At 38.2% G+C, this 17,363-nt stretch overlaps 1 protein-coding gene across 7 annotated transcripts in view; it reads left to right on the top strand.

The window, feature by feature from the left end:
- LOC129619998 (cytochrome b5 reductase 4) overlaps positions 1-17,363 on the top strand; it is a 117,947-nt gene that overhangs the window by 73,492 nt on the left and 27,092 nt on the right. For 6 of the 7 annotated variants that reach the window (XM_055535580.1, XM_055535579.1, XM_055535584.1 and 3 more), the window contains 3 exons: positions 2,405-2,437; positions 7,910-8,032; positions 12,959-13,060. In XM_055535580.1, the coding sequence (XP_055391555.1) occupies positions 2,405-2,437; positions 7,910-8,032; positions 12,959-13,060 (258 nt within the window). The remainder of the gene's footprint in view (positions 1-2,404; positions 2,438-7,909; positions 8,033-12,958; positions 13,061-17,363) is intronic. The other variant, XM_055535581.1, reaches the window with a different exon arrangement.

The raw sequence follows: 17,363 nt of genomic DNA, 5'->3' as shown, positions 1-17,363 counted from the left end.
CTGTTCACATCATAGCTAACTGTAGCTAGCACATGTATGAAAAAACAAAAGCTCCACAGTCAAAAATGTGAAACTCCTGGTTGCTAATATTAAATCAGAATCAAAATTGTAAGTTTCACAGAACCATATTAACACAGAGAACTTTAGAACAGATGTTTGTAAAAACACTTCATCTCCCCCTTCTGGGATGTAAGTTCTGGAAAGGCACAGATTTTTCCCTTTCCCTAACTGTGGTACCCACAGCATCTGCAAAGTGTGCGACACACAGTTCAGTTCAGTTCAGTCACTCAGTCATGTCTGACTCTTGCGACCGCATGAACCACAGTACACCAGGCCTTCTTGTCCATCACCACCTCCCAGAGTTTACCAAAATTCATGTCTGTTGAGTCAGTGATGCCACCCAAACATCTCTTCCTCTGTCGTCCCCTTCTCCTCCTGCCCTCAATCTTTCCCAGCATCAGGGTCTTTTCAAATGAGTCAGCTCTTGGCATCAGGTGGCCAAAGTATTGGAGCAGCTTAAACATCAGTCCTTCCAGTGAACACCCAGGACTGATCTCTTTTAGGATGGACTGGTTGAATCCCCTTGCAGTCCAAGGGACCCTCAAGAGTCTTCTCTAACACCACAGTTCAAAAGCATCAATTCTTTGGTGCTTAGCTTTCTTTATAGTCCAGCTCTCACATCCATTCATGACTACTGGAAAAACCATAGCCTTGACTGGTAGACGGACCTTTGTTGACAAAATAATGTCTCTGCTTTTTAATATGCTGTCTAGGTTGGCCATAGCTTTCATTCCAAGCAGTAAGCATCTTTTAATTTCATGGCTGCAGTCACCGTCTGCAGTGATTTTGGAGCCTAAAAAATAAAATCAGCCACAGTTTCCCCATCTATTTGCCATGAAGTGATGGGACTGGATGCCATGATCTTAGTTTTCTGAATGTTGAGCTTTAGGCCAACTTTTTCACTCTCCTCTTTCACTTAAATCAAGAGGCTTTTTAGTTCTTCTTCACTTTCTGCCATAAGGGTGGTGTCATCTACATATCTGAGGTTATTGATATTTCTCCCAGCAATCTTGATTCCAGCTTGTGCTTTCATCAAGAGGCTCTTCAGTTCTTCTTCACTTTCTGCTATAAGGGTGATGTCATCTGCATATCTGAGGTTATTGATATTTCTCCCAGCAAACTTGATTCCAGCTTGTGCTTCATCCAGCCCAGTGTTTCTCATGATGTACTCTGCATAGAAGTTAAATAAGCAGAGTGACAATATACAGCCTTGACGTACTCCTTTTCCTATTTGGAACCAGTCTGTTGTTCCATGTCCAGTTCTAACTGTTGCTTCCTGACCTGCATGTAGGTTTCTCAAGAGGCAGGTCAGTTGGTCTGGTAGTCACATCTCTTGAAGAATTTTCCACAGTTTATTGTGATCCACACGGTCACGGGCTTTGGCATAGTCAATAAAACAGAAATAGATGTTTTTCTGAAACTCTTGCTTTTTCAATGATCCAGTGGATATTGGCAATTTGATCTCTGGTTCCTCTGCCTTTTCTAAAACCAGCTTGAACATCTGGAAGTTCACAGTTCACATATTGCTGAAGCCTGGCTTAGAGAATTTTGAACATTACTTTACTAGCATGTGAGATGAGTACAATTGTGTGGTAGTTTGAGCATTCTTTGGCATTGCCTTTCTTTGGGATTGGAATGAAAACTGACCTTTTCTAGTGCTGTGGCCACTGCTGAGTTTTCCAAATTTGCTGGTGTGTTGAGTGCAGCACTTTCACAGCATCATCTTTTAGGATTTGAAATAGCTGAACTGGAATTCCATCACCTCCTCTAGCTTTGTTCATAGTGATGCTTCCTAAGGCCCACTTGACTTCACATTCCAGGATTTCTGGCTCTAGGTGAGTGATCACACCATCGTGATTATTTAGGTCGTGAAGATCTTTTTTGTACAGTTCTTCTAAATGACTGTCCAACTTAGAGAACAATAAGAAAAGAAAAATTTATCCAGACCCAGACCTGGCCTATCCTCACATGCACTTGTGCACACCCTGGAGCTTGTGTGTTTCATGTGCTGCCTCTCTCCCTGCCCTGCTCCTTTCTTGGTTTGTAGGATTTGTCAGGATGGGACCACCCTTAAACCAGTATGGGTTACCCACTTGTGGGCAACTGAATATTTACTCTTTAATTAATAAGGAGAGAAATGGAATAACTAAAAGAATATATTTAAGTATTTTTTCTCAAAGTATATACATTTTGGTTGCATTCAGTTTTTCTTATGGTTTCTTAGGATATGTTTGAGAGATTTGAAATAGTGCATGAAAGAACCATTTAAAGGATTTATACCATGTTTGTACACTGTAGGAATTGAAGTTGGATCTTAACTGAATTTTTTTTTCTTTTTCTCCAGCCCTAAGTCATGAGATTCAAGAAGATTTTTCTGGTAAGCTACCAACATTATGTATGTATGTACATACACACACACACACACATACATACACACCCATGGGGGGACAGCTACCAATGTAATGTATGTATGTACATATACACACATATACATATGCATGTATGAGGGGACAGCAGTTTGTCTTATTGTTCACATAAATATTTTCATGTTGCAGGACAGGGATATGATGTTTTCTATATAAACATATATGTTAATTTTTAAATATACCTTTTCCCTCTGGTTTCAGTTCCTCCTACCCCTTGTTCCTTTTCCCTTATTCATTTCATCTGTGCCCTTTTCATTTCCTCTCATTAGAAAAAAAATTCTTGTCTTCCATTCTTCCCTCCTGCCCTACTCCTGATGTGTAGCTTATAGAAATATACGTGACCAGACAAGTTTTTCTTAGGTGTATATATAAATATTTAATGTTAACAAGGGCTTCCCTGATAGCTCAGATGGTAAAGCGTCTGCCTGCAATGCAGGAGACCCAAAGCATATTAAATTATGTATATCATTACATATAAATGCACAATGGATTTTACACAGCTGTTTAACAATAGAAGACTCATCAGAGAACAGTAGTTTTTTATTCTTTAGCTTTATTGAGATATAATTAACAAAATTGTGATCTATTTAAAGATTTAAAGTATACAACATATTGATTCAATAAAGATATACATTGTGAAGATTAACACAATCAAATTAACACATCCATCATCTCACATGTTTACCTTTTGTGTAATTTCAGTTATACAAGACAGTATCATCAACTGCAGTCACCATGTTATACATGAGATCTTCAGACCTTATTCACCTTATAGCTGAAATTTCATACCCTTTTGTCAACCTCTTCCTATTTCCCCCTCACCCCTGATGCCTGGCACTGTTTTGCTACTGTTTCTATGAGTTTGACTTTTTTTTCTAATTTGCATATATAAGTGATACCATGCAGTACAGCTATCAGGATTCCCTTTTTTAAGGCTGAATAATATTCTACTCTATATTTGTATATATGTGGTTTCTCGTTTTAAAGCACTGTGAGATTACATTACACTGGTTCTGTACCTTCCTTTTTCTATATACACCATAGTAAGTTCTATAAATTGTATTAATTAAACTCTTTGAAGTCAAGGACTTTTTTGTCTATTAAGCTTCAAATCAGTGCTCATGGAATTGAATTCATCCGACTATTCTGTCTTTAAAAGTTGTTAAATTGCTGCTGATTTCTATGTTTACAGTGAGGAAGACTAATATTGTTTCTAAAGGCAAAAAGAAATATACTGTAAATATTTAAAAACACATTTAATTCATAAAATATAATCACCTTTTAAAGCTTATTATATCAACAAAGCCAAAAGCTGGTTCTTTGAGAAGATAAATAAAATTGACAAATAATTAGCCAGACTCAAAAACAAAGGGAGAATAATCAAATCAACAAAATTAGAAATGAAAATGGAGAGATGACAACAGACAACACAGAAATACAGAGGATCATAAGAGACTACTATCAGCAGCGATGTGCCAATAAAATGGACAACTTGGAAGAAATGGACAAATTCTTAGAAAAGTACAACTTTCCAAAACTGAAACAGGAAGAAATAGAAAATCTTAACAGACCTATCACAAGCACGGAAATTGAAACTGTAATCAGAAATCTTCCAACAAACAAAAGCCCAGGACCAGATGGCTTAAAATTTAGAGAAGAGCTAACACCTATCCTACTCAAACTCTTCCAGAAAATTGCAGAGGAAGGTGAACTTCCAAACTCATTCTATGAAGCCACCATCACCCTAATACCAAAACCAGACAAAGATGCCACAAAAAAAGAAAACTACAGGCCAATATCACTGATGAACATAAATGCAAAAATCCTTAATAAAATTCTAGCTAACAGAATCCAACAACACAGTAAAAAGATCATATATCATGACCAAGTGGGCTTTATCCCAGGGATGCAAGGATTCTTCAATATCTGCAAATCAATCAACATAATACACCACATTAACAAATTGAAAGATAAAAACCATGTGATTATCTCAAGATACATAGAAAGCCTTGGACAAAATCAACATCCATTTGTGATAAAAAAAAAAAAAAAAAACCCTACAGAAAGCAGGAATAGAAGGAACATAATAAAAGCTCAACATAATAAAAGCTCAACCTCAACATAATAAAAGCTATATATGACAAACCCACAGCAAACTTTATCCTCAGTGGTGAAAAATTGAAAGCATTTCCCCTAGAGTCAGGAACAAGACAAGGGTGCCCACTTTCACCACTGCTATTCAACATAGTTTTGGAAGTTTTGGCCGCAGCAATCAGAGAAGAAAAAGAAATAAAAGGAATACAGATTGGAAAAGAAGAAGTAAAACTCTCACTGTTTGCAGGTGACATGATCCTCCACATAGAATACCCTAAAGACTCCACCAGAAAATTACTAGAGCTAATCAATGAATATAGTAAAGTTTCAGGATATAAAATTAACACACAGAAATCCCTTGGATTCCTATACACTCACAATGAGAAAACAGAAAGAAATTAAGGAAACAATTCCATTCACCATTGCAACGAAAAGAATAAAATACTTAGGGATATATCTACCTAAAGAAACAAAAGACCTATATATAGAAAACTATAAAACACTGGTGAAAGAAATCAAAGAGGACACAAATAGATGCAGAAATATACCATGTTCATGGATCAGAAGAATCAATATAGTGAAAATGAGTATACTACCCAAAGAATCTATAGATTCAATGCAATCCCTATCAAGCTATCAGTGGTATTTTTCACAGAACTAGAACAAATAATTTCATAATTTGTATGGAAATACAAAAAACCTCAAATACCCAAAGCAATCTTGAGAAAGAAGAATGGAACTGGAGGAATCAACCTGCCTGACTTCAGGCTCTACTACAAAGCCACAGTCATCAAGACAGTATGGTACTGGCACAAAGACAGAAATATGGATCAATGGAACAAAATAGAAAGCTCAGAGATAAACCCATGCACCTATGCATACCTTATCTTTGACAAAGGAGGCCAGAATATACAACAGAGAAAAGACAATCTCTTTAACAAGTGGTGCTGGGAAAACTGGTCAACCACTTGTAAAAGAATGAAACTAGAACACTTTTGAACACCATACACAAAAATAAACTCAAAATGGATTAAAGATCTAAATGTAAGACCAGAAACTATTAAACTCCTAGAGGAAAACATAGGCAAAACACTCTCCGACATAAATCATAGCAGGATCCTCTATGATCCACCTCCCAGAATATTGGAAATAAAAGCAAAAATAAACAAGTGGGACCTAGTTAAACTTAAAAGCTTCTGCACAACAAAGGAAACTCTAAGCAAGGTGAAAAGACAGCCTTCAGAATGGGAGAAAATAATAGCAAATGAAGCAACTGACAAAGAATTAATCTCAAAAATATACAAGCAACTCCTGCAACAAACCCACAGCAAACTTTATTGCTTTACTCCAGAAAAACTTTATTCCAGAAAAATAAACGACCCAATCAAAAAATGGGCCAAAGAACCAAACAGACATTTCTCCAAAGAAGACATACAGATGGCTAACAAACACATGAAAAGATGCTCAACATCACTCATTGTCAGAGAAATGCAAATCAAAACCACAATGAGGTCAATGGCCAGTCAGAATGGCTGCTCTCCAAAAGCCTATAAGCAATAAATGCTAGAGAGGATATGGAGAAAAGGGAACCCTCTTACACTGTTGGTGGGAATGCAAACTAGTACAGCCACTATGGAGAACAGTGTGGAGATTCCTTAAAAAACTGGAAATAGAACTGCCATATGACCCAGCAATCCCACTGCTGGGCATACACACTGAGGAAACCAGAATTGAAAGAGACACATGTATCCCAGTGTTCATTGCAGCACTGTTTATAATAGCCAGGACATGGAAGCAACCTAGATGTCCATCAGCAGACGAATGGATAAGAAAGCTGTGGTACATATACGCAATGGAGTATTACTCAGCCATTAAAAAGAATACATTTGAATCAGTTCTAATGAGGTGGATGAAACTGGAGCCTATTCTACAGAGTGAAGTAAGCCAGAAAGAAAAACACCAATACAGTATACTAACGCATATATATGGAATTTAGAAAGATGGTAACAATAACCCTATATGCGAGACAGCAAAAGAGACACTGATGTATAGAACAGTCTTTTGGACTCTGTGGGAGAGGGCGAGGGTGGGATGATTTGGGAGAATGGCATTGAAACATGTATATTATCATATGTGAAACAAATTGCCAGTCCAGGTTCAATGCATGAGACAGGGTGCTCAGGACTGGTGTACTTGGGATGACCCAGAGGGATGGGATGAGGAGGGAAGTGGGAGAGGAATTCAGGATGGGGAAACACATGTTCACCCATGGCAGATTAATTTCAATGTATTTCAAAACCACTAAATATTGTAAAGTAATTAGCCTCCAATTAAAATAAATTTATATTTTAAAAAAATTTTTAATTAAAAAAAAAGTTTCTGATTACCAAAATTCTCTGCACAAGCCATATTTATATTGAAGAATAGAAAAGTTTCAAGGTAACCTTTCTGAGTTGGGAACAGCACTCCCTGAAAAGCATTTACCTTCATCACTTCTTGTTTTTCATCTGCTGCAAAAATATTAGGTACTTCTACAGTATTGAGCATACTGTCAATATCCTCTAGAAAAGCTTCCTCTTTAATCTCAGTGTCCGTGATCAAAAAGACTGTCTTCTGGCCTTTCATGCCCACATTCCTTAAAAGGGCCTTAAAATAAAAATGTACTTAGAATAATACAATTATGTAAAGTTTAAAAATAAAATAAAATTTAAAAAAATGTACTTAGAATAAAAGAAAAAATAAAATAAAAATAAAGCTTATTATGTTATTAATATTCATATATTCTAAACTATTTCAAATATTCAAAAATAAGATAATATAAACATTTTTAATTATCAAAGATTGATAATTGTAAGGATAATTTATAGGGATTCATTCTCCTGGAGCCTTTTCTGTTTATTAAGCTCAATATTGGTTTACTGCATTCACTCATAAGACTCTCAGATCCCAAGAAATGTTAATACAGTATAAATTAAATTTGCTTTTGTCAATTCATTCAATGGCTAGTTTGTATATTTAAGGTTGTTTTTTTTTTAAGTTGTGTGTTAGTTGCCATGGCTCTATTTGAGCTTGTATGAAAACCAGCATTATGTATTAGTTTGGCCCCTGATACATTAATTTGAAAGAAGTTAGTCTGAATTTAAGATAAACTGAATTTAACATCATATAAAGCATAAACAATTTTGAGGAATATGTACCAAAATTTTTATTTATTTCACTAATTATCATTGTCAGATCAGGACATTTGGGTTGTTTGAGAGAGAATGATTTAAAAATAAACTCTCATATTTAATATCAATGAATACAAATGGAGTTTATCTTCTTTTCAGTGCTAGTTGTTGAGAATGTGGGAAAAATAGAGATCGTCCTGAAGAAAAAAGAGAATACTTCTTGGAAATGCCTTGGTCATCCCCGGGAGAATCATAATTCATTTATTCCAAAGAAAGATACAGGTAGGCTATGCTGTTATTTTGAGTCCTTGGTTCATGAAAATGTATGTCAGTGGCTCAGTTGTACCAGAATTTGGAGGGCCACTTTGAGTGAGCCAAAGGGTCCTTGTATCTCTTTCTGCTGCTACTGCTGCTAAGTCGCTTCAGTCGTGTCCAACTCTGTGCAACCCCATAGACGGCAGCTCACCAGGCTCCCCCGTCCCTGGGATTCTCCAGGCAAGAACACTGGAGTGGGTTGCCATTTCCTTCTCCAATGCATGAAAGTGAAAAGTGAAAGTGAAGTTGCTCAGTCGTGTCCAACTCTTCGCGACCCCATGGACTGCAGCCTACCAGGCTCCTCCGTCCATGGGATTTTCCAGGCAAGAGAACTGGAGTGGGGTGCCATCGCCTTCTCCGTGTATTTCTTTCTAAAGAATTGAAATGGGGCATTGGGTTTGTTACCCTCCTTTTTTTTTTTTTTTTTTTTAAACGTAGATTACATTTCTGACTCTGCTATCTAATGTTTAGGCATAATGGGGTCATTCAGTTATGATAGCTAAATGGAGAATACCCACTTAAACCTTTCATTCCTTCACCCCTTCATTCCTCCAGGTTCCCTTTTACAAAAGGTGCAAAAACAAGTAAAGTTGATGCCCTATAGGCATACCTAATTTTTTTCTATTAGAGAAGGCACGTTTATTGCCTCTGCTGCTGCTGCTAAGTCGCTTCAGTCGTGTCCGACTCTGTGCGACCCCAGAGACAGAAGCCCACCAGGCTCCCCCGACCCTGGGCTTCTCCAGGCAAGAGCACTGGAGTGGGTTGCTATTTCCTTCTCCAATGCATGAAATGAAAAGTTAAAGTGAAGTCGCTCAGTCGTGTCCGACTCTTCGCAACCCCATGGACTACAGCCTACCAGGCTCCTCCACCCATGGGATTTTCCAGGCAAGAGTACCAGTTTACTTCCTAAAGATAATACGGTTCGTTTTCTTCCTTTATTTTTTAGAGCTTTTAATTTAAGTGTAACATCTTACAGGCAAAGGTGCATATTATAAGTGTTCTGCTTGATGAATTTTCACAAAGTGAATGCACTCCATATTTTCTTTGGAAATTGGTAGGATTTGCCTTTTGTTCCAAGTGTTTTGAAATTTCATAGTTTCATAGACCTTAATGGAGGTCTGTTTTTAACTTTTGTGCCAAATGGTCATCCTTTGTGTTAATCTTTCCATTATGGAAGCTTAAGACCCATGTGTCTGGAAAGTACTGATTTGTCGTCCCTCCATGGTCTGTTTTACTTTTTAGAAGTGTTCTTTTTTTTTTTTAAGACTTTTTAAAAAATAGATTATTTTTTATTTATTTATTTTTGGCTGCACTGGGCCTTTGATGTGGCACACCTGGTCTTCATTGATGTGCTCTGGCTTTGGCTAGTGTGGTGCTCAGGCTTCATGTTGCGGTGGCTTCTCTTGCTGAGGAGCACCGCTCTAGAGCGTACAGGCTCAGTAGCTATGGCTTAGTCACGCCATGGCATGGGGTGGGATCTTAGTTTCCAGACCAGGGATGGAACCCATGTCTCTCCTGCAGAAAGCAGGGGTATCTGTAAACTTTAATTTCCTTTTTAAAATTTGTTTTGTCAACTGTCCTGTATTAGTCTACGAAAGTGAAAGTGAAGTCGCTTAGTCGTGTCCGACTCTTTGCGACCCCGTGGATTGTAGCCCACCAGGCCCCTCCATCCATGGAATTTTAACCACTGGACCACCAACCAGGGAAGTCCCTAAAAATGATCTTATTTTAAGCCTTCTTAACCAGTTCTCTATGTATCTTGTCTTTTCTCTCTCATTTTCAATTTTGTCCTTTTGCTGTACTTTTTGGGAGTTGTTTTCAGCTGTGTCTTCTAACTCTGCTGTTGAGTAACTCATTTCTACTTTAATATTTTTAACTTCAGAGAACTCTTGATTTTTGTTTATTTGTTTTAGCATCCTATTTGCTCCCTTCTCTTAGCTTTTTGAGAATTACTGATAGTGTTTTAGAGTTTTTGTTTCCCTGTGTAGCCTAGCCTCGTTTTGGTCTGTCTTTCATATTAGATACTTCCTTTGAATGTCTGCTGATCCTTGACTGTCTGCGCGTATTTCTGTGTTGAACTCTAAAAGCTAGTTGGAAACTGTGTGTGGGGCCTTGCTTGCTGACAATAACATTGACTGTGTGGCTGGATCCTTTCTTTGGATCAGAAAAGAAACATTCGTTGTGTGGCTGGATCAGAAAAGTCTGATGCCAGTGTTTTGCCGGAGTCTCTAAACAGTTTCTACCTTGCACCCAACATTTCAAAAGTTACATGGGAAAAGAAGGCAGGGGTATCTGTAAACTTTAATTTCCTTTTTAAGATTTGTTTTGTCAACTGTCCTGTATTAGTCTACTAAAGTGAAAGTGAAGTCACTCAGTTTGCAACCCCGTGGACTGTAGCCCACCAGGCTCCTCCATCCGTGGGATTCTGCAGGCAAGAATACTAGAGTGGGTTGCCTTTTCCTTTTCCAGGGGATCTTCCCGACCCAGGTATCGAACCCAGGTCTCCCGCATTGCAGGCAGACGCTCTAACCTCTGAGCTGGTTGCCATAAAAAAGTACCACAGACTTAGTGGGATAATAACAGAAGTTTATTTTCTCACAGTCTGAAGGCTAAAGTCTGACACTAAGATTCTGGTAGGGTTGGCTTCTCCTGACATGTCTCCTTGGCTTGTAGATGGCTGTCTTCACATGATCTTCCCTCTATGTCTGTGTCCCTGTTGCCTCTTCTTATAAGGACATCAGGCTCATTGGACTAGGAACCATCCAAACGACCTCATTTTAACTTACTTTGTAAAATACCACATTTCCAAATATGTTGCATTCTCTAGTACTGGAGATGTGACTTTAATGTGGAACATTGAGATGCACACAGTTCAGCCTGTAAAATATACGCAATCCAGAGACCCTGTGTTTTGCCCTCTACAAGAGAGCAAAATTCTGATATTTTGCCAGAATAATAGAGAATCGGCCTGTGGCTGTGTGAAATAGGGAAAGACTTCAGAAAGGTGGGGCTAGGGAAGACAGCTAGACTTCTTAAATGAACTTTAATCCAGAAAGCAGTTTTAGTTCTGCCTTCCCTCTGATTCCAGAAATACTTGGTCCTGCCAATTTCTGAGCCTTAATGAGATCTTATATTACAGATGGATTGATTCTTGGCTTTTTGTATGTCTAGTTTGGGATTTAGCTTTCCAGTTAACTGAGTTAGTTCTTTCTATCCTTACAGGCTATGCCTTAAAAAACAACCAAACACTCTCACTCACTCACACATACACACACACATTCACACACCATCTTTGCTTTTATTTTAGGGAAGGATTAGAAGACACTAACTGCATATATTCAGTTTACCATCTTTAAATATTTAAAACTATAAAAATGTATTTGTAGATAATATTTTAATTTTCAGAAAAGCATCAGGTAGCTGCATTTTGAGTACTTATTGTGTGTGGAATGCTATTTTAGGTATTGTGGTATGTAACAAATAAATGACATCAGAATTATTTTCCTAGGTGGAAGAAAGAACATACATAAACATGGGGTTAAAGAATACTTATATCAAGACATAGGCCAATAAGAGGAAGTTACTTAGTGCAAGCTTGAATATGTTCTAAGGTAACCTTAAGTGAACAGATGCAGATCAATCTGACCTTGAACAACTCCCCATGAATGAAGGTGAATTTCAAGCAATGTTTTGAAAGTGACTTAAAAAAGAAAGTCATGAAGGACTTTCCAGATATCATTACTGGGTACTTATTGTGCCAGACCTTTTGCAGGTGGCAGAGAAAGAAAATGTAATCCATATGTGGGAAAGGTCAAATAGATTCATTTTCCAAGAGCAGGAGGTCTCAATTGCATGGTATAAGGTAGGCAGAAGAGAGAGGAATAATAGCAGATGCAGCAGATCAGAAGAGAACAGGTAAAAGACCGTGAAAATGAAAAAAGATATTATTAAGGTAAAATCTGTTGCCCTGAAATTATCTGGCTGTCTAGACTCTGATGCTGGGAGGGATTGGGGACAGGAGGAGAAGGGGACGACAGAGGATGAGATGGCTGGATGGTGTCACTGACTCGATGGACATAAGTCTGAGTGAACTCCGGGAGTTGGTGATGGACAGGGAGGCCTGGCGTGCTGCGATTCATGGGGTTGCAAAGAGTCGGACATGACTGAGGGGCTGAACTGACCGACTGAGTGATTGAAAAATCATAGCAAACCAGATAAAAGCTAAGTCCTAGAAATAAATGATACTGAGAAACAAGGTTGACCTGTATTTAGAAATAGTTAGAATGAACATTGCTCAAGTATTCTTCCCTATAATTTCCTGAGGCTTTCCATGAACTCTCTCATCCCTGCTATAAATTTCGGCTTGAGTCGTGAGCCACCATAGTTTGTTTTAGCTTTCTTGTGTGAAATTGAAGCCATGCTTGTATTTTTCAGTGAATTAGATTTTCTGCTTTGGAAAATGACTCAGTTTAGGGGATTTTTTTCTATTTATTTGCCTGAATTAGCACAGATTCATTTCTTCTTTGTCCTTTCTCTTCCCTAACTCATGATAAAAACTATAGGTTATTTCTGCACTAGCAAAGCTGAATACTTACATCATCAAAATATTATGATTTAACTTGCTGTCAGTAAGTTCAAATGTTTACTCTATTATGTGGTTCCTAGATTTTCAATGTGTATTGCCAGAATTATCAATTTTTATGATATTAGCATGCTGGCTTCTTTCATTTTTCCTAGTTAAAAAATTTAAGTTTGAAACTAAGCGTGTGAGTTGAAGACTTAATACAATAACTTCTCACGTCAAATCTAGAGTTTACTTACACAAAAGATTTAAATATAGCAAAGAACATAATCAGAGCAGAGAAACTACTTCATTTTCTACCTTTAATCCAGGTGTAACAGTTGATGAATTAAATTGTATGAATATAACCAGACTACCATTTGTAACTTGGGCACTTCCAATTATTTTTTTCTTCTCAAAGATGAAGATTATGAGTGAGTATTTGTGTGGTGTGGTGTGTGTGTGATATGACTAAGAAACTTGTCTATTAAGAGTCAGAAACTAATAGAATATTGGGTTGCTATTTCTGTACCCAGCCTAAAAATTTATTTTAATTGTAATTACCTTTAATATGGGGATTCAGATCATCACACAAAGGTTGTTTTGTAAATTTGACAACTAACAGCTCAGTAAATGAATATTGAGATGCTAAAGAATAAACAAGATTTTGAAAAGTTGTGTCATAATTTTGATATGTCAATAGCCACTTATAAACCTTTAGATTAAGTACATATAGAATCTATAACTGTGTTTTTAAATCATGCTGAACTGTATGAAACCACTGCTGTTTATTTTTTAACCTAGAAAAATGGCAGTTTTGCATAATTTGACCTATACTTTTATCAGGGCTTCTTAATTGCTAACACCACATGCGTACACATCCAGAAGTGCTGTCTGTACCTGTAAACATGCTTGTTGACACTTTGTGAGCAGTCACTTAATTGAGGCTTTCTACGGGGCCTGGGATTCTGCAGGCAAGCTGTTTGCTGTCATAAGGAACAACAGCTCTTCTTGTCAGTGTGTTAAGATCCCCCTTCGCCCCTTCCTAACCCTTTCTTGCCTGTGCAGCCATGTTTCTTTGCTGCCTAAAACAGTCATTCAGAATTACTGGAAAAGAAGAGACTCCTATGGCTAGCAAATAGGACTTCACAGTACTTTATGCTTTTAAATTGTCTGCTCAGCCCAGCAGGTGTAAAGTTGTCACTTGCACACTATAAGATGCTTTAGCATGTTGCTGTCTTATTCTCATTTCTAGCAGAACGGCCTGAATATGAAGAAACACAGGATAGATGGAGCAGGCTGTAAATAAGTAAGAAATTATTTACTGTGTTAAAAGACAGAATAGATGAAGTTTAAAAACTTAGAATTCAAGCACTTTAATGTATAATGTTGACTGAATTATTAGTTATGGAGCTGAGGAAAGGTGATAAGCACAGAGATGTTCAAATCTAGTGACAACCTTACTAAACGATATGGGCCTCATTGTCTAAGGACCCCATTGAACCTAGTCTTGGAAGAAAAGCTGCCTTTTTCTTAGCTTAACACTGATGTTTAACTCTACAAAATCCTCACTTTGAAAGAAAGATTCAGCTCACATCAGTCTAGGTAAGGTAGTAAAAGAACTGAATACATTTTAAATTTATTTTTAATAGTAATAGTTAAAACAGAAAGGAATCTATTCTCTATTGTCAATTTACTAATTGGAAAAAGCATGTACCCATACACATTTATCATCCTGGGTGTTAGAAGATGTGTTATGAATGTTTTCTTACTCATATATGCAAGAGTGGTTTGAGTGAGGATAGTAAAGCTATATTACAAAAGGTCAGATGAGATGGTTGGATAGCATCACTGAGTTTGAGCAAACTCCAGGAGATGGTGAAGGACAGGGAAGCCTGGCGTGCTGCAGTCCTTGGGGCTGCAGAGAGTCAGACATGACTTAGTGACTGAACAGCAACCACCAGAGGTTAAGTGAAAACCTTATCAAAATTAGTACAAAGGCTGAATAATTTTTAAAAACAGCAGCATAATTGCAGTTTATATAATACTTTTAAAAGCACATAATAACTAAAACTTTGTTGTTTCTTCTGCATAAGTTCATTTCCAGCCCCTCTTTCCTCTCCAGAGGGTGGGCTGTAGAGCAGGAAATTCCAAACTTTTGACCATAACTCAGTCTTTCTGGTGACCAGCCCCCATCCAGGAATCCACCTAGAGTCACCACATGAGAACAAAGATGTTCCTAGTTTTCCCTTATTGCTTAGGAATTTACCAGGGTATTAGGAATCCCATGTTCGAGATCAGAGTCAAAGACAAATACAGTGCCCCCACCTTATTTGCAGCTTTGCTTTCTGAGGTTTCACTTACCCTTGGTCAGTCGTGGTCCAAAAATATTAAATGGAAAATTCCAGAAATAATTCATAAGTTTTCAATTACAAACTATTCTGAATAGCATGATAAAATTCCAAGGTGTCCTGCTGGGGATGTTGAAGAAGAGAGGTACCTGAGATAGATGGTGACTTGCTGAACTGGTTCCTTAATTTGGACATTAAATAGTTACTAGGGAGTTGTAAAGGGTAGGGGGATAGTCTATAGATATTTGTGTTTGAACCGACATGGTTAAAATAATGAGGAAGATGCTAAAGGACAATGTACTGGTCTATAATTATAGTTCTCAAACTTTTTGAACAAGGTTTATGAGTTGGGGCAAGAAACTCTCATAACTTCTTCCTCCATCCCACATCTTCTCTAGTGACCCTGTGATCTTGGGCAAACTCTATAACTTCTGTAAGCCCCTATTTCCAGCAGGGAAAATGAGCGTGAATAGCAATGGCACCCGACTCCAGTACTTTTGGCTGGAAAATCCCATGAATGGAGGAGCCTGGTAGGCTGCAGTCCATGGGGTCTCGAAGAGTCGGACACGACTGAGCAACTTCACTTTCACTTTTCACTTTCATGCATTGGAGAAGGAAATGGCAGCCCACTCCAGTGTTCTTGCCTGGAGAATCCCAGGGACGGGGAAGCCTGGTGGGCTGCCGTCTAGGGGGTCGCACAGAGTCGGACACAACTGAAGCAATTTAGCAGCAGCAGTAGCTTTGAAAGAACACTAGGGGAATTCAGTGCTAACCACTGACTCCACACTTCCCCTGCAGGGGCACATGGGTTTAATCCCTAGTCTGGGAACTGAGGTCCTGCGTGCTGCATGGCATGGCCAAAAAAACAAAAAAAGTACTTAGAACAGGAAGGTGTGGACTCCCAAACCAGTGCTCTTTCACAGATCTCTCCCACTGAACTTTGTCTTTATTTTTGCCTTGTGAAATTCTACTCTCTAGAAGGAAAGCTGTAGTTTCTTTTCAACAAGAAGAATAAAGAATGCCCAAATTACCATATTATCCTCAGTGTTGCAGTGTTACCCTGAGTATCTCAATATTATTTGTATGTTATTAAAAGAATTTCGTCTGGGATTAACAGATACACACTGCTGCTGCTGCTGCTGCGTCGCTTCAGTTGTGTCCAGCTCTGTGTGACCCCATAGACGGCAGCCCACCAGGCTCCGCCATCCCTGGGATTCTCCAGGCAAGAACACTGGAGTGGGTTGCCATTTCCTTCTCCAATGCATGGAAGTGAAAAGTGAAAGTGAAGTTGCTCAGTCGTGTCCGACTCTAGCGACCCCATGGACTGCAGCCTACCAGGCTCCTCCATCCATGGGATTTTCCAGGCAAGAGTACTGGAGTGGGGTGCCATTGCCTTCTCCAAGATACACACTACTATACATAAAGTAGATAACAAGGACCTACCATATAGCACGGGGAACTATATTCAATAACTTATAATAATCCGTAATGAAAAAAAACCTGAAAAAGAATGTGTGTGTGTGTGTATGCATGTATACATATATATATATAACTGAATCACTTTGCTGTACTCCAATTTAAAAATTAAGATTTTTTTTTTTTTTAAAACATTAGGTTTCTGAACAAACGTTTTTCTGTCCTGTGTTTTTGTTTTACCATCTCATATTTATTTTCAGTTTTTCATTTTCTTGTATAGTTATGCTTATAAAACCAAAAACCTGACACCTTAATACCAGCACTATTCAGTCTCAGGTCAACAAATCTGCTTTATCTTCCTTTATCCCCATGCTTTAGGTCCATGCCTCTGTGACTTCTCTCTTCAGTGTAAGTGAAAGAGTGAAAGATGAAAACATTCTTAAATCTTTCTTAAGACTTTTAGAACCTATCATTAGCATGTCCCATTGAAATTATGGCAGTTTTATTATTTTATTGGTAAGATATAGAATGCAGGTGACCAGGGTTCGATCCCTGGGTCAGTAAGTTCCCCTGGAGAAGGAAATGCCAACCCTCTCCAGTATTCTTGCCTGGGAAATCCCATGGACAGAGGAGCCTGGCAGGCTACAGTTCATAGGATTGCAAAGAGTCAAACACAACTCAGCGACTAACACTCAAAGATGTTGACATTATCTCACAGTGTTAAATAGCAGGAATACTGTGTTACTTCTCTGTCTAGAAAGCCAGTCCATCATTGTAACCCAGAGTTTCCTTGTGTTTTAAGTATAGTCGAAGAGATGCAACTTACTGTAACAAATCCTTTCTGACAAAGGCTAGAGGTGAAATTGTCAGGTCTGAAGATGAGGCTTTTCATCAGAGGGTATGTACTAGATTTGATTAGAGGAAAGCACTGTGGCCCCTAGACCTTTTCATGAGGGACACCTACCTTGGA

Source organism: Bubalus kerabau, chromosome 9 (genome assembly GCF_029407905.1).
Source record: "Bubalus kerabau isolate K-KA32 ecotype Philippines breed swamp buffalo chromosome 9, PCC_UOA_SB_1v2, whole genome shotgun sequence".
Lineage (NCBI taxonomy): Eukaryota > Metazoa > Chordata > Mammalia > Artiodactyla > Bovidae > Bubalus > Bubalus kerabau.
The sequence above is the reverse complement of the archived record's forward strand: the minus strand, read 5'-3'. Positions and strand labels throughout refer to the sequence as shown.